The sequence below is a fragment of the Colletotrichum spaethianum genome (genome assembly GCF_022836535.1).
Source record: "Colletotrichum spaethianum MAFF 239500 DNA, contig60, whole genome shotgun sequence".
In the NCBI taxonomy this organism is placed as follows: domain Eukaryota; kingdom Fungi; phylum Ascomycota; class Sordariomycetes; order Glomerellales; family Glomerellaceae; genus Colletotrichum; species Colletotrichum spaethianum.
Window position 1 is genome coordinate 144157 of NW_026054830.1, and position 23177 is coordinate 167333.

Here is a 23177-nt window from a genome sequence, read left to right on the forward strand (position 1 = left end):
GTCGGTTTCTCCATGTACTTCTCGAGGAGCAGCTGGAACTCCTTGTTCTGCTTTCCTCCGAAGGGATCATAGTCCCCACGGGGAACAACGGGCTTGGGAGGCTCCCGCGTTTCCCCCGGAGCTAAAGACGCAACCGGGAGTGTTGCAGCCTGCATTTTGGAGCGTGAAGCTTCGGCTGTAGAAGTACATTCTAAAGGTGACCTTCTCGGGCTTAATATCGTTGCGCCAAAGCAGGTCAAGTGCGTCTTGGATCTCCGTCATGTTGGTATGGGAGTTGGCGTAGGGGCCGGTCCACTTGTTAATGTCCCAGGACCCGTGAATGCTGTAGCTCATGATGTTGAACCAGACGACGTGCTTTTCGAGGTTCTTGATATCAAGGTGTTGTAGGTACCAAAAGCAGGATGGGGGCGTGAGTGACACGGCCTTCCTTTTGTCGCTCCCACGCATCCTTTCAGCGAGCGTCTTCATGAAGGTCACAAAGTTCTCGAAGTCTCCACCTTTACCGAAACGGTCCTCAGCTACTGGATATTCCCTGTTTCGTCAATATTGGTCAGCACTCTTTCTGTCATGTGGAGGAGAAGGTTCATAAATTCCAACTTACCAATCAACGTCGATATCGTCAAAGTCGTACTTGTTCGTCATCTCGATAAGAGAGTCGATGTAACTTTTAGTGACAGAAGTTGAAGCAGCCATGTCACTAAAGGTGGTCTGCGTCGGACCGGGATCGTTAAACGCCCATCCGCCCACCGCAATCCAGATTCTGATGTCTGGCTGGATAAGCTTGATGGCGTTAATCCGCTGCATGAACTGCGCTATCTTCGAGTCGCCGGTCTGTATCTCAAAGGTGTTTGGGTCGATTGTGGCGAAGGAAAAGATGATGTCTGTGTAGTATCCAAATGGAACCTCCTCAGGCAGCATGCCGGTAGCAGGGGCGGTTCGCTGTGGACCAAGCCTCGTAGTAGCCGATCACACGAGTGATGGGAGTATCGCCGACGTTGCATGATGGCCGCTGAAAGAAAAATCAACAGTTATCAGTAAGATGTTCACATTTTCGCGCTGGATGTTTGTCAAGAGACCATCAGCGGATGTGATATGGACTGACGTTTACAGTTTTGTCACCGCAGAAGTCCTTCGTCGTACCACAGAACCCAAACTTGCTGAAGCAGACATTAAGAGGGCATGTCTCAGACTTGCTCCATTTTGAACTGTCCCATCCTGGATTGCAGTCGGCTTTGAAGCCACAAGTACTTAGACATCCGGTGCTAATGGAAGTCAGCATCGAATTAGTTCTATTCCCAATAATTACACATGACATTGTCTTCTTGCCAGCGTTTTCGAGCTGTTGCTTCCACTCACACGCAGAAATCAGGTCCGGTGCCACAATATCCGGACTTAGAGCAGCATCCGATGGGACAGCGTTGCGTCGCGCTACATTCTGGGCCTTGCTGAAGAGACAGTTGTAAGAGACAGACAAAGGAAAACAGAAACAGTAATAATTTGGCCATAATGAAGGAGCCAAGTAATTGAGAACGACAGAAGTGTCAGTAAAGGATAACGCTCAAAACGCGGCTGACCTGCGTTGCGCGACAACACGGCTTTACAAGGTGGTCGTGCTTCTCATCGTCGCCCACCAAGCTTGCATAAGCACCAGTAGCTCCAACTCTTCCACATACGACCATACCCACTGGAGAACTCGGGATCCCGTCCGCTCTCCCATAGATAAGCCAGTGAGGGCCGGATTAGTAGTTGAGTCGGTGACGATCAGCGAACACCTGGTGTTGTATGTTTTTTGTTTTTGTTCTCATTCCCACTCGCCAAGAGATCTGATGAGGCCCCTCAAATGGGGTTGAGTTTTAATGTTATCAATGATTGATAATATCGTTCAATATAGGCCGGTGTTGAATTGAATGGAATCAAGGAACTGTGTCTATAGCAATTTCGGCTGCTCACAAATAGGACCTGTTTCCAAGAAACAATAGAGATAGGAGTAATCAGTTTACGGTCCTTCAGTTACTACACCGCTGCGGTCGAACATCTCACCCGCATCTTGGCTGAGACTCTTCGAGGCAGTGGAGTTAGACCTCTGGATGACGTTGGATCGCGGCACGGCGGCGGGGAGCTTGAGGGGATTTAGTCTGAGTAAGATTCATGGCTCGATTGGATCAAATTGGAATCCCTCATCAGTACGGGAATGCTGCTTGCGACTTGTGCTTGCCCATAGACTATAGGAATGATCTCGCCGTCTTCATCTGTCGACATCTGACCATTCCCCCATGATCCTGCTTAAGTCTGTCTCAACCCCTTTCCAGCTGCTCTGTATTACCTCCTCAACCCACGGTCCGCGAGGCTTAATCCCGAACTTGAAGCCCGAGGGCATCGTCATGAAGCCCGTCACGTCCATAGCCATTGTATCAACCTCTTCCACGGGCACAATATCAAAAGCCCATAGTAGATTTGCGAACACCATGAAAATGTTATCCGCAGCCACACGTCTGCCAAGGCAGCTTCTTCTGCCTTGTCCGAACACTGCCAACGGCAGATCAGTGCGCACATTCCCATCCACGTCCAACCACCTCTCCGGTACGAAATCCCCTAAATCGCCCACCTCCTCGCTGAAAACCTCCTTATCGCGCCCGATGGCCCACGTGTTCGCGAACAAGGTCGCGCCCTTGACGATGCGGGTGCCATAAATCTCGTCTTCCTTGTCCGCCCTCCGCGGGACGCTCCCAGGTGTGACGGGCCGCCACCGCATGACCTCCGACATTACGGCGTCGATATACGACAGCTTGGACCGATCCGTAAAGCGCGGCAGCCTCTTCCTGCCAACAAACTTGTCCAGGATGGCGTGCGCCCGCGTCACGAAATCCGGGTTCTCATGGGCAGCGACCAGCATCCACAGCATCTGCCTCGGGGCAGTCTCCATGCCGCCCTGGACGCTGGTCGCAAGCGTGAAGGCGAGGTCTATTTCCGGCACGGACCCGTCCTCGACGTATTTGGCAGCGACGGCGCGCGCTTGCTTAGTTGCGTTCCAGCCAGGCCCATTCATCCCCTGATAGAGCAGGAACAGGTACAGCTCGCTTTGCGACTTGAAGAGCTTGTCCGCGGCGCGCTGCCAAGGCGATAGGAACGCTGGCAAGTGCCGGAGGGGCGGGATGAAGTCGACGAGACTTGGGTTGGCGGCGACATAGGTGACTTCCTTGTGCACGTCGACGACCTGGTTGAAGACTGGATCGCTGGTAGACGGGACGCGGATGCCGTAGTGCAGTCCCAGGATGACGCTGGCTTGCGTGCGCTCGAGGAGATGGTGGATCTCCGTGCTCTCCATGACCACATCGTCTTTGCCCAGTGCTAGGATGGCGCTTAGCAGATCAACCAAGAGCTGCTTCGACTCCAGCTCCATGAGGGGCTGGTACCGAGGCGCGGCGACGGCTCCAAGGCTCGGTGACAGCATGCGGTGGTGCAGCTTCAGGTTGGCGTCGTAGTCGTGCATCAGAGTGAACTTGGACTTCCCCGGCTCCGCCCCGGTAATCATTTCCATGCTTACCGAGCTCGGTCGGTTGCTGTAGTGCGCGCCGCGCTTGCCGAAGAGCTCCGTCGCCGCCTCAGAGGTGTTGAGTACTACCATCGGAACGATGCCAAAGAGCTTCGAGGCGGCCACTGGCCCGTTGGCTTTGGTCCATTTGTCCCAGTTCGAGAGCGGTTTCTCCAGCGGCGAGCTGTGGAGGTCGCCGATGATCGGGAGCTTGAGCGGTTTTCGAGACGAGTCACCATTTTTGATCCTTGAGACAACGAACAGAACCGTGACCAGTGCGACGGCTACCGCCAGGACTGGAGTTGAGACGCCAGCCATTTCGGCGTTCTAATTAGCGCCGTTCTTGAGATACAGCTGAATGTGATGTGATGGCGACAAGACCAACATTGTTGGAGCAGATGCTACCTGATTATTAATGATGCTTACATCGTTCGCTCAGGCATATAGGTATCTGCAGCCGGGCGGGGAAGTGACGGGTTCCATCGTTTGCGATTCTTAACCCTGTGCAGAAGCGTCATGTTCTCTAGGCATGCTGGTGGGGGGGCGGAGAATACCTTGGTTTGTTCGTGCTTACTGATTATCGGCATCGCAAGAAGTGAGACTCCTACCCTTGCCTGGGAAAGGAGACCGAGAACAGAAGCCCGTAAGCAGATGGTCCGAGGTGACCAGGGTTGTCCGAGACTGCTGCGTGATGGTCCGTGTGAGTGGAGGGTCGATCCGGACGAGGTGCCAGGTTCAACAGAAGCCCCGCTCCGGATGCACCGCCATGTGGGGCCGGACCGTTGGGCTAGAGGCCCGTTTTGGCCCGCGGGGTAACGGATGTGGGCGTCTTCTCAGACACTAGTGCACAGCCTGCTCCAAAAACAACATCACCGGAGTAACCGATTCCTCAGATTTCTTGCAATATGATGAGTTGCTGGTGAATGATCGCAGCAAGACCTTATTTTTTCCAACCCTGAGCCAAACAACCAACTATCGGTAAGGGAAGGTGAGTAGGTAGAAAGACAAATCTAAAAGGATCGTCTACATCAAGTCTACGAGCAAACTCATTCATCTGTCTCTGGCTTCTGAGCATAAACCACATGACTGTGACAGCATTTTGTTAGCTGAGGCCGAGGCTTGCGCAAGGTGAGAGGGGGGATAGCAAAACTCACAGTTCCAAGTAGGCGTGGAACACCTGAGACTTCAACTCGCGACGGACCTCCGCTAGGAACACAAGTACCTCCTCTTTCGTCCATCCAAGCACTCCAGTAAAGAGTCTCAAGGTGAATCCCTCCAATCCATCGAGAATCTGGATGAGATTGATCAAGCCACACTCTTTGTAGTGAGGATCCTTGGGCCAGTCCCCCATTGGGACTTTGAACTTCTGATGGGCAACATTGACAAATCCGCCCGCCTCCTTGACCCAATTCTCCAACTTTGGCCCGGGATTAGGCTCACGGTTCACCAGTTTGCAGGCTTCGAAGAACTTGTCTTCCCATTGAGGGGTGAAATGCTTGTCAGTGAGTGTTCCATCATCTGACATACACCGGAGGTTGTATTCTTGGAACTCGACCCAGCCGCCAGGATTTGTGTTCCTTGAATGGATGTCAGTACCATCAGTTCCAATTTTCGGTTTGTTCCAGTGTGGGACATACTCGTAAGTTCTTCTCACGAGTTTAGGCCAATCTGCAAGAGAACCAGCCATGTACCGACAGAAAATGAAGTCGTACTTTCCCGAGTTTAGCCAAGGGCTCTCGACGTCGTCGATCTCGAACTTAACATTCGGTGGAACCCTAGCTGTTGTTAGTCTAGACCGCTTGCTCATACAAGTGGCTAGAACTGGACCTACCACGTCGGCTGGATGGCGCTCAGGTCGTTCCCAATGATCTACAACCATGGCTGTCAGCTTCAGTCACAGCGCGACTTTATAAAAGTGGTTCTAGTAGAATCCAGTCGGATTCGTACCTCTGTGTTTGGGAACTCCTCGCCCATCTGCATTGCCCCTGAGATCCGTCAGTCGCTGAGTCCAAGTAGACGTACGAGCGATAACCTACAAACTCCTGTTCCAGTTCCAATATCCAGGATCCGATGCATCTTTGCTTCATCGAGCGGTGCCAGGTAAAGCTCGTTGCCGATAACCTTGACCATAAGCATATGATTGAAGTCCAGACGATCCATTTCGCTCTTTTTCGACGAGCACAGTTAGTAAGCAGTATGCGGCATCTCAATAGCCATCTGCGTATTAGCCATACCTCATCGTTTGGGCCCCAGTATGCTGTTTTAAATTAATCCCCTGTGAAACTTAGAGTGAGAATAGGTAATGTGCTTACATCCAGATCGGAAAGCATGATAGCGACGGCCATGCTCAGTCGGGTAGTCGACCACGCTGGAAGATAAAGATGCGGTGTAAGATGACCTGCTAAATTAGCTTCATGCTGCGCAGCAGAAAGCATAAAGGTTCTTTACCACCGGTCATCGATCGTCGACGCAGTCTCGGCCACCTACCGCTCAAGTTAGCAAAATTTTGACAAACAGATAGCCAACGGGCTTCGACACAACGGACACTATCTCCATCGTCAACCTCTATCTCGTTTGTTCCAGTTGCGTTTTCTGGCGAGCCCGGCACGTTTGGAGAGGTAGTTTTCGATCTGGCGGGAGAGCTGGTCTTCGGCCTTGATTGGGCACTGGGTGCTTGCGGGTCGCTTGTTGGTTCGGCCATCTTAGTGGCAGCTCGCGCAAGGATCGATGATATATTTCCAAGTATATGGGATGAGAGTAACAGGTGTACCTTAGTTGAAGTGGGAAATAGAACAAAGAAGTAAAGTTTGGAGGGGGGCGAGTGGGAAGACAGATCATGAGGGGAGTTCGTCTTCACTGTTGATTAAATCCTTACTGGGACCCCTGCAGTTTGACGGCCCATTGTTGGTGCAAATTAGTTTCGTGTGCATGTAGCATGTAGCATGCGCACCAACGCTCCATATTCCAGATCTGGCGAAAGCACCTCGCCTATGTCCAGGGTTGAAAACTGATCAAGAACTCGTCAACGGTCCAACGGCTGGGTCCCTATCGACGTTGTTTCCGAAGCATGCCGTTTCGGAACCAATGAAGACTGCATTTTTGAGCACATACTTTGGGATCACCATGGTTCGAAATGCGTAAATCGTATGAGATCTTTGCCCCTCTACGATTGCACTGGGGAAAGTTGCCAGACTTGACACAAAAGCGTTTGCCTTCTGGACAGCATCCTGACTTCCATATGCAGTAGGCGAGCAAACCAATACACATGGATGCTGTGAGTGTTTCATTGGAGAGATGCTTTAATGCTACATCTCAAGTCCAAAGTCTCAGTATTACTATAACGTCTACCTTACATGGGCATCTACCCAATTATCGGGCGAAGTTCTGGCAAGGCCGCTGATGGAGTGTCCGACAGCACGGATCACGCAAACTAAAACGGCACCCATGACAAGAAGCTCAAGGCAACATTCGGGTATACATTCCGGCGTGTTCCCGTATGCCATGCAAATACACTCATGCTCTATTTGATACTTCATAATATTGAAGACTCGTTGCAAATTTGCGCAAGCATCACCTTCACCTCTTCCTCCGTCCAACCGAGCACGCCAGTGAAGATCCCCAAGTTGAACTTGTGCAGGCTATCGAGTATCTGAACAAGGTCCCATCACCAAGATCCTTTGAAAGAGTATCATTGGATCAAGCACGGCTAGGCAGCTTGTCGGTCTGTCAGCAATCTTCGTGAAGCTGCTCTCCCCGACCCAGTCCTTGGGGAAAAGCGCGAGGCATGGCTCCCTGCTAAGCTGCCTACAGGTCCTGATAAGGTATAAGAAATGCTTGCAGTCTCATTCTTATCAGTGGCAGACAATCATCGAGCAGTATAGGAGGCCCAAGGTCTCAAAACTGGACGCAACCACCAGCATTGGTGTTGCTGAGGTTGATGTACCAGTGCTAGCCCATCTAGTACCTGAGAGCCATCGTACATACCCGTAAACGTGTTCGGCTAAGTACAATGCTCAGCAATAAACGCATCCACTCGTCGGCAGCAGATTAGGCAAACTTGGTTGGGTGCCACCCGGATTTTTTACATTGCATGGACGCAGTCTTCTCTGCGGAGGGAGAGACTGGCGCTTATTCTTAGTTTGGTGAGCCAACATGTTCGATTTCGGTCTGCACAGTAATTTTTGTTGCCATCCGGAGGTTTCAAGGTAACTGATACAATTTTTGACCAGGCCGTCAAGGATCTTAAACTTCCTGTTGGTTCCCCAGCCGCTGAAGGGCTCGTTGTTAGTGCAGCACGTGTGCTGCTTCATGCAGCATATGCATACAGCGTCTCATTTGCACTTTTTCTCTCATTTATCCAGGGTTAAAGACTAATCAGCGACTTGTGAATCACCCGACAGCGGGGACGTTGACAAGGGTGCATTCAATATTTCTGTGTTGGACCGAAGCCGGCGAAGACTTGTCTACTGCACACTTCCCGGTCTGCATGCTAGTGACTTATGTTCTCTGCTTTGGATTGAGACACAAACACCTGAGCATGTTCTCTCTTTCTTTACTGTCACCTTGGAGAAACAGCATGGGACTCACATCTCACATAAACGACAGCCAAGGCAGCCGCAGTAGAGCTAAAGGTGTCGATAGCCTAGAGTTGCGCCGCGAACTATTGTCGAGCATCAATGGTTTTACGTCCTTCTAGGGACTCATTACGTACTACCACGCTTACAAACATCCATCCGAATCTAATACAGAATGATCCGATGATGGGCGGCATAGTATGTCCTCTATTGCACAGCACCGCCGTAAGTCAAAACACCCAATGTTAATGACCGATGCGAGCCCAATTATGGTCACGAGCCGCTGCTTGATGCAACTCCGGTGATGGAACGGGTGAATAGCACGTCGGAAACATTTCACTCTGGATATATCTCCTGAATAAAGCGTGTACAAATCTCAGAAGTATGTTCAGGGATGACACAAGTGGGGAGTTGCTAAAGACTGGAAGTTGAGCCGGCAACAGGGGCACAGCGGGGCCAATGTTGTTTGTCCGACTTCGACCAACAGCACAAACAATGCCAGGAGTCAGTGGATCGCCAAGGTGAGGGGTATATCCAAGAGGGAAGCCGTTTCATTGCTAAGTCTTATAAAAACCCGAGCTCTACGATGCAACATCTCCAAAAGTATCCTCTTTAAAACCGCCTGGTTAACATCCTAATCCCGCAGCTCTCCAGTTTATATCCTACATTATGTCTGAAACCAACACAAATCCTAAAATCAATCCTCCGGTGCCTTCATCTAATGCGGCCACTGCCCTTGCTTCGATCGAGGTCGATGATGGAGACTTGACCGAAGATGCCTCCACGATGGACGACAGAATCTCATCTTACTCTGCGTCCTTGACCTCCAGCATTATCGACTACCCAGAGGAATATGGGCGTCGATACCACGCTTACCGAGCCGGCTCATACCAGTTTCCTAACGATGAGAGGGAAATTGATAGACTTGACTTCAACCATACCTTAATAGCTAGGACAACTGGCCAACTTTTCCTAGCTCCTATCGAAAAAGATAAGACCCATCGCATTCTGGACGTCGGTACTGGTACGGGCATTTGGGCGATTGAGATAGGCGACGGGTTCCCTAACGCGGAGGTTGTTGGCATTGACTTGAGCGCCATCCAGCCGAGTTTTGTTCCGCCAAACGTCAAATTCGAGATTGACGATGCCGAAAGCTCATGGGTTGGAAACGCTAAATACGACTTTATCTTTTCAAGATACCTCGCCTTGTCTATTGCCAACTGGCCAAGACTCGTAGGCAATATCTACACAAACTTAAACAACAACGGCTGGGCCGAGTTCCAAGACTATAGTCTTACGCTCGATTCAGACGACGGGACATTGACAGACGATCACCAGACGATGAAGTGGCAAAAATGGGGAAATGAAATTGCCGAAAAGATTGGGCGGGATTTCAACCCAGGCCCCAAGCTGCGTAACTGGGTGGCAGAAGCTGGCTTCCGAAACATCGTCCACAAGCACTACAAGATCCCAGTAGGACCCTGGGCCAAGGGGGCCCATTACAAGGAAATTGGGATGCTGAACCTGATGCAGCTGTTGGATGGCCTTGAAGCGTTTACACTGAGGCCGTTCTGTGGCGTTCTGGGATGGACGACCGAGGAGGCCCAGGTGCTGCGTGCTAATGTCCGCAAGGAGATTAAGTCTGGGGCCTTCCATGCTCATCTGAACTACCACGTGGTCTATGGTCAGAAAGTGGAGAGCGAGGGTGAGAAGGAGGGAGAATGATTCCTTTTGGTAGTCTTCGGTAGATCAAATAATGTATGCAACTCCAAGCCCAGTCTATCCACTGGCTAATGTTCCTTCCTAGCTCGAGTCTTTGAAGCTTCACTAGAACCATCTCTACCGTTGGTGATCATGGTGATAAATGATAGTCCACTGAAGGCAACACGTTCAGATCGCCCAGCCATAAATGCACGTGAGATCAACGGCGAGCCACCATATTACACCGGGCTTGCACACTATTGCATGGATCTGAAAAGGAGAAACACCGTCATTCAACGGGGTGGTTCACGAGAAACAGACCTTTACACTGCTGGTGTGGATGAGATTGTCTCCAAGGCTTGCTATCGAGCAGGAAGTCATTTTCTGAACCCAGCCCCTCCAAGTATTAGTGCGCTGATCTCCGGGAGACTAACGGTGCCGGTCGGATGCTCGGTGGCCGAGTCATCGGACGAACCACGGCGGGTGCAGTCCACCCGATCAACGTCATTCATTAATCCACAGACAAAACCGAGCAGTTACCTAAAAGTCTTTGTGCATTTTATGGCCATTTTTCGTGGGTATCATCTACTACCTCGGTCCATCAATGACCACCGCCGTTCCCTGGCGGCCCTGCCGGCAGCTCGATATGAAAATCCCACGCAGTCCAAATCCAAGCGATCTTGCCCTCCTCGTAGCCATACAGTGCGGTTTCATAAATCTTGGCCTTCTCTCCGGGGCCGTTCATTTGAACCCTCTTGTCCTCTGGCACCCCCTCGAGGACAACCCGGGCGGCGATCTGCTGCCTCTCTGCATCGATAATTACTTCCTCAATCTTGTGTTCGAGGCCGGCTTTCAGAGGCTTAACAAAGCTGACCAGGAATCCAATGTTCTTTTCCATGGACAGCGGGAGCCCGTTCGTCGAGGAAGGATCGGTCCAGTACTGTGGCATGTCCGTGGCAATGTCGCCGTGGTCAACTGTGTGGATATACTTCGGGTACAGTTTGCGGAACTCGCTCGCCGACAGCGGGTTCTCTGACGGCTTGGAGGTGACCGCCGGCGCGCAGGGACCAGCATGGCCCCGGCTGAACTGTGAGGCGACCTGGTAGAACCGGGAGATCTTGCCGTCTTTGAAGAAGATAAGAATCAGGTCCCAGACTTGAGAGGGTGCTCCCCCTTCGGCGCTGTTGACGCTGCTGATGACCAGACGGGCACCAAGAGACTGGGCGGCCTCGTCAACGGTCCAGGTGTCTGCGGTAAGCTGGTCGCCCTTCTCGGCTGCTGCAGTGAGCCGTTTGACGAAGTCATCTCTGCTCTCTTGGTTTCTGTTATAGGTCACCGTCGCGTCCGGGTGGAGATGATTTTGTACCTCCTCCCAGTTTTTGTTGTTTGCCGCGTCCAGGAAAGCCTGCGCGATGGCAACGACGCCTTGTGGTGCCATTATAGGAGCCCGTGAAAGTTGCTTGGGTGCTGTCGTGCTAGTTGGAGAAGATGGCTCGCGTTGACTCTTTTGACCTCACAGGTTTATATAGCCTCGGCAGATTCGATGCTTACGAGGTTGTTGGTGCTAACCCGATATCCTTGTTGAAGCCGTCGCTGTGGACCTGCAACTCGGGACCGCCAACTGGCCCGTCGGACCGGTCCTCGTTGCTAATATTGGGCCGGATGTGCACGAATTTGATCCCGTTTGAGTAAGTATTTACCGAAGGCATTTCCCGGATACTACCAATTTGCAAGGTCGCATTGTGAAACCTTAATAGATTGCCTTGGACTTGAACGAGCTCCATTTTGGACGCAGCGAACTCAAACTGATTACCGGCGGTTGCCTAAGATGCTTTGCACCAAACAGATGTCCATTTGTCGAGCTTGGCGATACGGCCATTCGGCCATGCCACTGGTGCATGTGACGACCCGCAGCATCCTAGGGAGCAGCGGCGTGAAACTCTACGGTGCCCAAATAGTCATTAGCAGCCCAGGGCGCAGTCAAGCTGAAGGCCCGCACGGCTTCCGGACCGCAAGCCGATCTTTCCGTCCCGGTCGACGGTGCCGGCCTTTGAAGCAGCCTCGCCGACACTCCGTCTTACCTCCGGGCCTCCGTCTCCGACCCCCGCACCCCCGACGGTCCGCTCCTCGAGCTATCTTCGGTCTCCAGCTTCCGGGCGCTTTTTGCTTTATTTGGATTTTTTATTTACTTGTTCATTCATTTGTTCTCTATTTTTTTAATAATTGCGCTGCCTAAACTGAACCCTACATTTACATGCACCTCAAATGGCTGCCTACACAAGACGGAGGGCCTGGAAGGGGCTCCCGCATCTTTGGCTGTATTCTCCTGCTTTTCGCATCAGCGAATGTCCCTGAACAAAAGCCAAGATGTGGTGGAAACGGCTGCAAGTCAACAAAGACACCAAGCAGTGGCTGAGTAGTCCAGTCGATCGCACCATCGCTGGCGCTTTAAACCGCTGTTCCGTCGGGCCCATGTCCCTCCTTATATTCCTCCCTGCTTCGACATGTGTTGGTCCCCCATTTCCAGACAACGTGCCCGACGTTGCTGGGGTTACAAGATGTCTGCCTGACTCCCTTGTCACAAATCCGATGCTGTTGGTTGAGGCGACAGGGAGCGACGGCCAATGAGAGACTATGTGGCCTTCTCTTCGCGGCAGGTCGTTGGAGTCGTGCCGCACAGCACGGGCACGATGGCCGTTGAGATTGTTGCCTGCCCCAGGCATCACTTAAGCTTGAAAGGAGGACGTGGTGTTATGCGATGAATTCGGTCGGGCGCATCAACATCTGCGTCTCGGTTCCGAGTTTCGAAATCATTAATTGTTGGTTCTGTTGCTTGCTTGTTGAGGTGCTTGCTCGTTAAGGTTATTGCTTCGAATACAACAAAAACAAGTGGTACACACATTTTGCGTATTTGTATCCCCTCATCGCCTTTGACCTTTCGTTTCCAAGCCTCGCCTCTTCAAACACATCTTTGAACCAACAAACCACGAATCCTTAGTTCATCTTCCACGATACCCCCAAAAGCATACACCCTACAATCATCATGGCCACCGCTGTCGAGTCTGCCCCTTACACCGGCCCCTCTCCCCGCGAGATGATCGAATCCCACACTCTCGCCCAGGAGATCATCGGGCGCAACAACGACCCCTGCCCGATCCTCGACTCTGACGAGCTGGCCCTGCTCTCCCAGTTCGTCGCCAACCCGTCGCAGGCCCGCGCCCTCCTCGAGGCCCGCGGTCTGGCCGACGAGCCCACCAAGTCCGGCAGCCTGGTGGCCTACGTCATCTCCCTGCACGGCACCGACAAAGCTGCTCTTACGGAGGAGGAGATCAAGACTCTTAAGCAATGGTTCGAGGACAGTCAGAAGGCATAGGATGGGCGGTGTCGATCTGGAATATCGCAAACACTCATCTCTCGGCGGCGAGAGAAGCCAATCGAGTTCGATCTGTTCACTTCTTGATGTGGAGGGCTGGGGGCGAGACTTTGGTTTGTTGATGCAAGGCTTTTGTTACTCAACGTTGCAGCAGTCAACTTTTGCACAATAAACCGAATCAACCACCTCACAAGCATATTTTCAAGACTCCCTTGACGATGGCTGATTGAAGCTACGAGACTCCTTTGTAAAGGGACACGAGCTCGAAGAGACTCAACGTACCATACTGCGTAACCCAAAGCTAACACACGGGTTATAGTGCAGGTAGAGTTGAAGAATAGCATAAGGGGTCACTGCGTAGTACATATCGGAATATATGCCACACAGGAGACCAAAAAGCTCACATGAAGATCAAGTCAGAAGGAACTTAAAGTGAGCGAGAACCTCCCACCCGGAACGAGCTTTCCATTGGACGTTGGGTTGATGATCAGGTTGAAACTTGGCATGAAAGGTAACAATTAGCACTTGCCCAGCTTGCCTGCATGGCGGACGGGGTGACTGGCTGTGACTTTGGTGGTGCTTCTCCCAGAGAGGAGGTTCATGGTCGAGGCAGTGTGAGCATGAATGAAGTGCCCATGACTTCTCTTCTGCTTTCCTCGCAACGTCATCGTCGTTTCCAGGCTAATAAAGTGCAAAGACGGAATCCCTCGCTGCCCTTGGCTTCGATAGTGGACCTTGGGTTAGAGCAAGTGCCCCCAAGCCAACCCTTGACACACACCCGCATCCATTCCTGCCCGGTAGGGACCAACCTCGTAGTTGCTCCTCTGATCATGAGGGTAATAGGTCAACCTGCATCACTCTTGCGTATTTTCGCCAACAGGCAATAAGCGTTGATTATGGGAAAGAACAGAGAATGCAAAAGGAAACGCCCTCCCCACAGCATCCTGCGTTCTAAGCACGCACAACACACCAGCAACAACTAGGAAGGATGCCGATGTCATCCAGGTTTTCCAGTCTGATACCCCCGTTTCAAGGCACCACAAGCGACAAACGCTCCGATCGATGTGCGATACCATGGTTCAGAGGACATATCTAGACACAGGCGGTGGTGGCCAGCCGGGATGTGTCTGGGTACTGCATCGCTAACGGGGGATTCAGATATCAATTCAAGTATCTAGTTCCTCTGGTTACTAACGGCTTTACTGACGCAAGCCCAGGCATCCCGCTGCTTATGCCTGCATCAGCAAGGATCGGTACCGTCGACTGCGATTGGACCAAAGCAACACAGTCAGATTGACGCCGCCTTTAACACTTTGGGCAACCAAAAGCTCACAAACGCGATCCACACGCGCATCGCATCGCATCACTAATGTCGTGAAGCAGCGCGGTAGAGAACCCATGCCCCGGGCAACGCAGTCTGACCACGGCGCCTCCACCCTCGACGCAGGTGATTTACGAGCTTGAATAAGCTCTCCCATTCGGTTGATTGCGAAACACATCCAATTTGTCAAAATGCGATGAGGGATTCGTCAAGATCCTGCAGCCTGCATGCAGGCACAAACGTTGGGGATCTTGACCATCCCTGCCTGCGCAACAAGCCGTCTGCAGGCCGTCGATGCTGTACTCCGTGCCATGGACCCAAGTTCGGACGTCGGGCGTTGGCTAGGCATACCAACGCCGCCTCCACCGATGTTCACAGCCAGGGGGCCCGGTGTCAATCCAGGCTTACGACGGCCAACCCATTTGCATTGCAAACCCTCTTCACTTGTTGTAGCAGTCTCGACGAGTGTTGTCTTGGTGCCGTGTCATCCCTAACTAGGCGCACCGAGTTAATCATGCGATCTGTCACTCCCTTCCGGGACACGGCTGGCACATCAGCCATCTCGGAAGGACCCCAAACTCGGCATCGCAGATCCCTCGAACGGTACCCAATGCCTTTGCCAGGCGTCTCCCTCACCGGACCATGTCAGATCGCGCCCATTGGAGGCGATCCAATGACGAGGCGCAGAGCGATAAAGCAAAATCCGAGTCTCGGTCACAACCGCAGGCCATCTCCATCTGGTGGGATTGACAGACCTGGCAGGCATCTCGATCAAGAACCTGTCCTCCGTAGCGCATCCCGTTCTGCACCCTGGTTTCGTACGTCGACCAATGCGGGCGCAGGCCTCTCCGCACCATTTCAAACGGCATTCCCGTTTCTGCTTCTCCACAAAACGTTTCGTTTTAAGGTGGGATGGGGTTTGGAGCGCAATCTGCACAGCCACCAACACCACCACCACCACCACCACACTTTGCCGTCCGTCAACGAGCGGGAACATATCGTCGATAGAATGCGTAGTATTGCGACACACGCGCCCACCCATCCCCTTTTGGCGACTCAGCCGCAACTCAGGCTCTCATCCCTGCTAGCCGTGAGTGGCAAGCCACATCCCCCCTGTCTGCAGCTGTCCTTCACCGTGTCCAGGTTTACCCCTTGAAGTGTGTCAGTGCCTTGTGACCTTGTCACTGCCGTCGCTTCCTCCCCCGTTGTCGATTAGGTACCGATTCAGCACATGGAACGTTACTGACGCGAGAAGCTAGAGCTGGCCCGCCAAAACTCAACTCCATCGATATCGCGGCCTCAGTCTCTACAGAGTTTGGCGGCCGGCACGCGGATTCCGCTTGAGAGGAAAGCCAGAGGAAACCTGATTCGGCTAGCCGCCGAGCAGATCCCTTCTTCATGCGTCGCCCGCCCGTCATCTCCACGCAGCCGCTCCACGCACAGCGAGCCCAACACTGCCTGCCAGGTTGCAGCAAATCTTTGCTGGCCATGGAGACGCCCAAAAGTCAAATGCCCAATAATCAAGATTCAACGTCGCGTTTCCCCTTGGGGACCTTCGGCCCAAACCTTGCCCAAGAATAAACAACAGCCCAGACGTCCCTTGGCCCCCTCGCGTAGCGTTTTCCAAGGCGTTGATCCAGCAGGGCCGCGTAACTCGCCACTCATTGCAGCCTCAAACATCTCAGCGCCGGATGGTCCATCCCCAGAAGCCATCAGTCGACGCGACCCTGTCACCGTAACCTTTGCCCTCCTAAACATGATAGATGCCAATCCAAATCTTATATATCAAATACTATTACCCTGGAGAACACCATCTCCCCACCCCGTCTCCAAATTCGGCCGGGTTGCAGAGGCCGAGACAATTGCGGATTCCGATCCCTCGTCTCCCTCGCTCCGTTTCTACACTTGTCATAGTCATAGTAACCCTTGCGTCTCGTAACCAGAAGGTCCAGCTTCGTGGTTGAAACCGTCTCGTCAAAAGTTCCCGCCCCCTTAACCCGGGGACGGGGACCGGTTGAACTCATCTGGCCGCCGTTACATCTGGCGTTGCCTGTCGACATTGACAGGACCAAATTTGCTCCGGCGTTTATACGTTCCCCGTCTGTGCGAGCGCCAGCCCGGCCAGCAAAGGGCCGACTTCGCAGCTGGACCGTGTCCCGAAAGGGGTTGGTGTGAGTGTGTGGCCGGTGTTGTGTGCATGCCCCCATGTAATAGTATATACCACATGCGAGAGTGTAAGCTGGGCTGGGCGTCGTAGAGCACGCCCGGCCCAGGCCCAGCGACGATCACTCACGCTCGTCGGCAGCAAGCGCTGAGACGCTGGTGGTGATCAGTGATGGGCGCCGATCATCCATGAACCCCGTCTTCTAGAACCTCGCGCCCAGCGCTCGGCCGCCCCTGGAGAGCCAGCCCGTGCTGCTAAACAGCGCCCTGCCGCGTCTTACCTGCGTGTGAGAAATAAGCCTAAACCGGCGCAGCCCCCCCCCCCCCCCCCCCCCCCCCAATACCCCTCCCCCCGAGATGCCGTCCGGCCTCCCAGAGGCAGAAGGACCTGGGCTGTCGATGCCCTCGGACAAAGTCATGACGGCTACAATGTCTAATAGGGTTGTCGCCCGACAGCCAGGCGTCGCGTCGCGTCGCGGCCCTCCCACTGCCGGAGCCCGCCGGGACACGCATGCTTTGCTCCCGAGGCTGCGGGGAGAGCCGACGCGGGACGCGAGATCAGGATGCCCCAGCGGAAACCACCCGCCGAGACGACGTTCGACAGCTGGTCGGACGCCGCGGCTGAGGGCATCGTCACCGGGGCATGGTCCCGTCTGGCGGGCGGGCTGGCTCGTCATCTCTCTCCTGTCTCGTTCAGTCCCCCCGTCCCCTAATCGCGCCACATGCCCGCCCAGCTGTGCCTGTCAAGAAACAAAAGGCACCGTCAAAGGAGAAACGGCGCAACAAGGCGACGGGCATCTCGCTTGCGGCAGGAAGGGGCGGGTCCCGTCGAAACTTGATGCCGGAAATAGAGGACGACGCAGCCTGCAGAGCGCAGGATGCGGGGGAACCAGGCTCTGGCTCCGGCTCCGGCTCTGGCTCGAAGGGGGGAAGGGAGAACGTGGTGCAAAAAGCCTACACCACCTCGGCCCCCCCCCAGCTGGACGTGTTGGAGGGGCAGATCCGTTTTCTTGATTTTTTCCCGAAATTGCGTGAACATGCGAGCGTCCCAACTCTGTTCTTGTCGTTCCCTCCTCGTCTCAAGAAAGGGGGGGGGGGGTGTTTGTTTCCTTGTACTCTTCCATCTTACTCACCCACACACTTGCACTCACACACTCTCTTCAACACACTAGTCACATCACACAAAGGGACGATGCCAAACCACGTATTTGTCGAACAAATCTTGTTCGGATTAACTACTAGCTGAAAATGCAAAAAAGAGTAACCCGTTTGAGCTGCGTGTAAGCCAGACGTTGGCCGGGACCTCCAGGGTTGCCAAGTCGCCCATACTTCCCATTCACCAAGAAAAAGAAAAGAAAAAAAGAGTTTCCAGCGCCCTCTGCCGCCGGAAAGTCAGGTCTGTCATGCGCAGCAAGGCCAGAATCCCAAAGTCTTTCCGACGACTTGTTCAGCCCCCTTCCCCCCTTCCGGCCAAGCAATCCATTGCTTCTCCGAACGTTCTTCGGCGGCGCGGAGGAGGAGGGAGGAGGGGGTTTCACGCAGGAGAGCGGACTACATGTCGCCTCAAGCCTCTGTTCCACTGACCACATCCGCCCAGCCCAAAGCTGCCGCGGGCGCGACCCCCCTTTTCCCCAGAAATCCACACAATGACCCCCATCCCGGCGACTACGTTCCGTTCACGTCCAGCCCCGGCTAGCAGGATCCGTAGTGTCGTACTTGTAGCCCCGGGTGGGGTAATCAGCATGGCCTGGTGTGGGTTCGTCGTTGCCGCGCAAGTCGAGCGGGCGCGTGTCGTCGTCGTCGTCGTGGTGAGAGCAGAGTCCAAGGCTTCGGCAAGAGGTCTTTGCATCGTATCCTGCGCAGCAGGACGTCTTTTCCGCGATGCCCAGCTTCTGTTGTTTTGTTGGTTTGATCCCACCCCTCCTTCACTTCCATGCCGGCCGCCCTCCCCTGCGTGGGAGGCGGCCGCAGCCAAGATCCTGTCGACAAGCCAGTGTCTGCCTCGACGGCCGTATGCCAGATACGGCCAAAGTCTCAGCTACGAGATGATTGTTTTTCTTGCAGATCGACCTTGTGCGAAAGAGCGTTGCCATTATTGGATCCAGTCCGGGTTGCAAGTCTTTGCCGCCAAAACCGAAAACCCGAGAACATGTGCGAAGCGGAAAAAGAATCAAGAGTGTCGTATGTCGTGGCATCAAGCCCGGAGAAACGTCGTTCTTGATCCGTATCGTTCATCGCGCAGTCGTGAATCTTCGTCATTCGTCGTGGAACGGTCGTCGTGAATCATCCGCAAGACAGGAACCCAAGCCCAAGGAAATGAAAGAAAGCAAATGCGCAGCGGTTGGTATCTTCCGATCCAGTGTAATGCCGATGGGGGTATCTCTAAGAAAGCCTCTTGAACCAAAAATGGACGAAAAAAAAAGGGGGAGGAAGACTGAAATCCAGAACGGGGGAATCGAGAATCCAAGGTGTCGGTTTCTTCTGTCTCGGGCTCCAGGCCTGGAGCCGAGCGGGGGTGTTGCATTGCTGCGTGTTCCTCTTGTTTAGATGAGAGAAGACCCAAAGGAAAAAAAAAAGAGATCAAGTATGAGACACAAGCCGCCTATGTTCAGGAATCCCCCAAATGTAAATGCACTCAAATGCCCGCCCCGGGCCCAGCCATGATGAGATCATTTCGAATGAAAAGGTGACCGAGCTTGCGGCAGAGTGAGTGGTGGTTGTTGTTCCCCGGATATCGAAAAGACGGAATAATGAAAAAAAAATCAAACGCTCGCTTGCTGCCGACAAAGGAAAACCCGGATTATATCTTTTTTGTTTCGTCGTTGGCCTCGCGACATCTCGTAACACCGTTCGCTCCCCCCTTGTTGATGCAAAACGCCGATATGCCTGTGGATGATTTCTATGCCGAGCAAACCGAGAGGACTTCAACTTTTCTCCGGGAAACATGGACCAGTCGTGCCTTGGCAATGCTATGAGGTCGTGACGACGGGGTCGCTCTCAGTCGTGACGGGCGCTGGTTGTCACATTGTCGTTGCGTACTCCTGGTAGCGATCCCAGCCGAAGCCGCCGTAGCCGACGCTCACACCGCATTGCGGCGTGAACATGCTGGGAAGCGGCAGCGCCGGGATGGGCGCCGTGATCGCCGGTGCACTGTAGTAGAAGCCGGCCGTGGAAAAGGGCTGGGTGAAGGACGGCGTCGGCGAGGGGATTTGCACCTCGCTCATGCCGATGTTGGCCCAGATGGGTGTTGATTCCTGAGACGTTGATGCGATGCTGGGGCTCGAGGGCAGGACCCTCCACGCGTCGACGGCGGGCAGGTGGGCTGGCGTAGGGGGTTGCGACCAGATGCTTGCGTTTGCGGGTGAGCTGGGGAGCAGGGGAGGTTGTCTGATGACGTCGACAACGCGGGGGGAGGAGGCAGCAGGGGCTTCATCAGGCCCATGATGTTGCTCTTGACCTCGTCGCTCTTGCCGGAGAGCAACTCGCCGGCGCCTTCTTCCTCGAGACCCTCCAAGGCGGAGACGTGGGTGCGGTAGACAAACTTGTTGATGGCCTGGACAAAGTCCTCGTGCAGCTTCTTGCACTGCTGGTCCTTCTCAGACCAGTCGTACGTGTTTGCCTTGGAGTCGACGCAGTGGATCTCCTTGTGGTACTCGACCAGAGCGTCTATCGAGTCTGTGGTCAGCTTGAAGGCAACCTCGTTGCGCAGGACCATGTCGACGTGGACGATGTAGGCCTCGATGTGGAGAAGCTGGTAGTTGAACAGGGCCTCGACGAGGGGGTTGGAGTCCTGGCGCAAGTCGGATTCCGGGGCCTTGGGGAGCATGATGGAGGTGAGAGTCCAGATGGCGTTGGGCGAGGACAGAGTCTCGGTCAGACATCTTTGGTGTTGCGGGACGCTGTTGAGAGGGCGCTTGACCCGGTTGATGCGCTTCAGTGTCTGAGTCAACCACGGCTCGACCTTGGATCCCAGCACGACGTTGACTGATGAGGCTCTTGGGGCAAAAGCCGCCGCCGAGGCCGGTAGCAGCTGGACAGGCATCTTGTGCGGAGGGTTTCTAGGGGAGTGGGGGATCCGTAGAAAGGCGAGGAAAGACTTTTTGGCGTGATGAGACGGAAAAAAAAAAAAGAAGAAGCCGGTTTTCGTCAAGAGGTATATCGTAGTAGAGGACCTTTTCGTGGTGTTGTCGGTAGCTGTGGACGGGGGGTTCTAGGTCTTGATCTTGAATCTTTGTCAGGCGCCTCGATAACCGGGGGGAGGAGGAGGAGGAGGATGGATAGATGGGGAGGGAAAATGAAGTAATAAAGGAAACAAGTGATGACGGAGCTGGGCGGTCCCAAGAAGATATACAACAAGGGATGTTTTTGGCTTGCACGCCTGCTACCGCGAATAAGAAGAAGAAGATGGTGGACGAAGAGCTCGTGAAGAAGGAAGAGGGAGGGTAAGAAGAGACTGGATGTGGTGCGAGGGTGGTGGGGTGTTATAATCGACCCGACGAGGGACTTTGTCTGCCCTCTACTATTACACTACCCTCCTGCGTCTGCTCACTGTCCAGTCGAGAACAGTCCCCATTCAGCGCAGTCGGGCCCTATCACAGAAGAGCAAGGTACCTTGGTGACTGCATCTTAGTTCCGCTTGGTGTGCGCTGCGGCTGGGTTGCGGTGAAGGTTGGGTACCCGAGACTTGATCAGACGTGCTGGGCAGGGGTGCGATGGGCGGCTAGGTCAAGTACCGGGGTACGCGGGGCTCTGTCTTTGATTTTCCCTCTCTTCTCGCTTCGCACATTGCTCTCTCTGTCTCTCTCGCTCTTCCCCCCATTTGCCTCGACCATGCTGGTGGGCTTTCGGCTGGCGGACCATGGACCATGGACCATGGGCCACAGGAGGAGGTGGGAAGGCGCAAGAAAAGAGAGAGGGGGGAGGGTGTGGGAGGGGGGTGTGGGAGGTTCCTCCTCACGCTGCGGTACACTACGGGTGCAAAGAGCAAGGAGCAAGGAGCATGGGGCAGACAGTGAGTGAATGACAAGTGGGAGAAGGGGAAGGAGGGCCCGGAGGGAGGGCCGAGGGACGTCGAGCAGCGGGAGAAGCAAAGTGGAGCGAGGACGGAACCAGAAGTCAGAAGTCAGAGGCCCAGAGGCCGGGAGAGACACAGGCGGAACGAGAGGGAGGGGGACGGCAACTGCCCAGTGGACGGCAAAGACGAAAGATCCATGGAACGATGCACGCCGGCGGGGGCAGCGCAGCGCGCTGTGCAGTAGCATCGGATTCCCCCCCCCCCCCCCAAGGCATCGAAAGGGCTACAGGTACCTGCTATAGGTACTTTTAGCAGGTACTTCTCCAGAAACGGGCCGGTACTTCTCCCGTCGTCCAAGGACAAGGCCCCAGGCAGGCAGGCCGACGCTACGTTGCTGGCCTACTACCTGTACATACCATACCGTAGTACCTAGTATTGCTGTTACATAGTATGACTAGTACATAGTATGCAGCTGGCAACGGGTAGTGTGTACAGGTAGGCCTCAGGTTAGGGCACGGCATGGTGGCCCGGTGCGCGGTGCATGCATTTGGGCCGGATTCCAGGTCTGCTTGTCGCCTCACCCGGGGGCTCCATCCATTTTACTGTAGTTTACAATGGGCCCCCCGTTGCGCCCATCGAGGGGACGCTGTGGAGCTGAGACCACCGACGGAGGCGGCGGCGGCGGGGAGGACCTGCCAGCTGAAGCCATGTCTGCTGGCCTGGCGTTGGTGTTGGCGTTGGCGTTGGCGTTGGCGCTGGCGTCGCTGGCGTCGCTGTTGGTCCTCGTCGAGTCTGTGAGGCATCCGAAAGCCCATGCCTCCTCCCTCGACCTACATCGTAGACGACGTCCAGGTGAACACACATACACACACACGTCCATGATGGTGGATTGGAGGACCCCAGCAAGCATGGACCTGCGTTGGCCGTTGGCCTCTCGAGTCCGTCGAGGGCCGTCATTCCCTTCATGCGCTCTTCGTGGCGTCGTCTTCTCGCCCACTTGCCAACCAACCTCATCCTCGCCTCGAGTCCTAGCTTGCCTTGATCCAGCGCCCCCCCCTCTCGTCCCCTCTCACGGCATTACTCTGTCGTTGCCCTGCATGGACCGAGCGAACAGCTAGCCGTGTCTTCAGCCACCGTCCGTCGTCGGCTGGGTACATCAAAAGCAGGCGAGTGAGGCAAAGGCAAGGGTTGACAGAGTTGGCATGCATACCTAGGCAGGATCGTCAGATAGCCTGGGGTAGGCCAGGTATTCATCCCATGGCTGCTTTAGTGCCGTCATCTGCGCGCGCGCGCGCGCTCCGCAAGCTTGGGCCCGTCCTTTCTTTTTTCTTTCTTTTTTTTTGGTGCTACCACTTGAAATTCCTCTTCTCCGCTGTGAGTTTGATATAGCGAAACCTTGCGCCGATAACTGATGGTGAGGTGCTGACTGAGCCGAGGTGGCTACAGTAGGCTCAGGCTACCCGCTGAGTCGGGACGTTTCTTAAACGGTCTCGTTTGCT

General features: G+C 54.2%; 10 protein-coding genes and 1 non-coding gene across 11 annotated transcripts; 3 read left to right on the top strand and 8 right to left on the bottom strand.

Moving 5' to 3' along the window:
• Positions 1–66: 66 nt before the first annotated feature.
• On the bottom strand, positions 67–918 carry ColSpa_12265 (killer toxin subunits alpha/beta; the record flags this gene model as incomplete). The annotated part of the gene is made up of 2 exons (XM_049278477.1): positions 67–532; positions 602–918. 2 exons carry the CDS (start codon positions 916–918, stop codon positions 67–69), a joined length of 783 nt encoding a protein of 260 aa, XP_049134434.1.
• A 751-nt stretch (positions 919–1669) lies between these two features.
• On the top strand, positions 1670–1785 carry ColSpa_rRNA_059. Its single transcript, XR_007414290.1, has one exon. It is a non-coding gene; the product is annotated as a 5S ribosomal RNA (ribosomal RNA).
• A 460-nt stretch (positions 1786–2245) lies between these two features.
• On the bottom strand, positions 2246–3850 carry ColSpa_12266 (fumitremorgin C synthase; the record flags this gene model as incomplete). The annotated part of the gene is made up of 1 exon (XM_049278478.1): positions 2246–3850. One exon carries the CDS (start codon positions 3848–3850, stop codon positions 2246–2248), a length of 1605 nt encoding a protein of 534 aa, XP_049134435.1.
• Positions 3851–4578: 728 nt separating this feature from the next.
• ColSpa_12267 (putative methyltransferase tdiE) lies at positions 4579–5692 on the bottom strand (the record flags this gene model as incomplete). Its single annotated transcript, XM_049278479.1, has 6 exons — positions 4579–4618; positions 4687–5109; positions 5224–5307; positions 5364–5401; positions 5480–5517; positions 5569–5692. 6 exons carry the CDS (start codon positions 5690–5692, stop codon positions 4579–4581), a joined length of 747 nt encoding a protein of 248 aa, XP_049134436.1.
• Positions 5693–8775: 3083 nt separating this feature from the next.
• On the top strand, positions 8776–9831 carry ColSpa_12268 (secondary metabolism regulator LAE1; the record flags this gene model as incomplete). The annotated part of the gene is made up of 1 exon (XM_049278480.1): positions 8776–9831. The coding sequence occupies one exon, from the start codon at positions 8776–8778 to the stop codon at positions 9829–9831; it is 1056 nt and encodes a 351-aa protein (XP_049134437.1).
• Positions 9832–10408: 577 nt separating this feature from the next.
• Positions 10409–11245, bottom strand: ColSpa_12269 (uncharacterized protein; the record flags this gene model as incomplete). Its single annotated transcript, XM_049278481.1, has 1 exon — positions 10409–11245. The coding sequence occupies one exon, from the start codon at positions 11243–11245 to the stop codon at positions 10409–10411; it is 837 nt and encodes a 278-aa protein (XP_049134438.1).
• A 109-nt stretch (positions 11246–11354) lies between these two features.
• ColSpa_12270 (uncharacterized protein) lies at positions 11355–11591 on the bottom strand (the record flags this gene model as incomplete). Its single annotated transcript, XM_049278482.1, has 1 exon — positions 11355–11591. The coding sequence occupies one exon, from the start codon at positions 11589–11591 to the stop codon at positions 11355–11357; it is 237 nt and encodes a 78-aa protein (XP_049134439.1).
• A 1259-nt stretch (positions 11592–12850) lies between these two features.
• Positions 12851–13180, top strand: ColSpa_12271 (uncharacterized protein; the record flags this gene model as incomplete). The annotated part of the gene is made up of 1 exon (XM_049278483.1): positions 12851–13180. The coding sequence occupies one exon, from the start codon at positions 12851–12853 to the stop codon at positions 13178–13180; it is 330 nt and encodes a 109-aa protein (XP_049134440.1).
• Positions 13181–17097: 3917 nt separating this feature from the next.
• Positions 17098–17295, bottom strand: ColSpa_12272 (uncharacterized protein; the record flags this gene model as incomplete). Its single annotated transcript, XM_049278484.1, has 1 exon — positions 17098–17295. One exon carries the CDS (start codon positions 17293–17295, stop codon positions 17098–17100), a length of 198 nt encoding a protein of 65 aa, XP_049134441.1.
• A 2389-nt stretch (positions 17296–19684) lies between these two features.
• On the bottom strand, positions 19685–20490 carry ColSpa_12273 (uncharacterized protein; the record flags this gene model as incomplete). Its single annotated transcript, XM_049278485.1, has 2 exons — positions 19685–20030; positions 20060–20490. 2 exons carry the CDS (start codon positions 20488–20490, stop codon positions 19685–19687), a joined length of 777 nt encoding a protein of 258 aa, XP_049134442.1.
• Positions 20491–22255: 1765 nt separating this feature from the next.
• ColSpa_12274 (uncharacterized protein) lies at positions 22256–22558 on the bottom strand (the record flags this gene model as incomplete). Its single annotated transcript, XM_049278486.1, has 2 exons — positions 22256–22508; positions 22545–22558. The coding sequence occupies 2 exons, from the start codon at positions 22556–22558 to the stop codon at positions 22256–22258; spliced, it is 267 nt and encodes an 88-aa protein (XP_049134443.1).
• Positions 22559–23177: the final 619 nt, after the last annotated feature.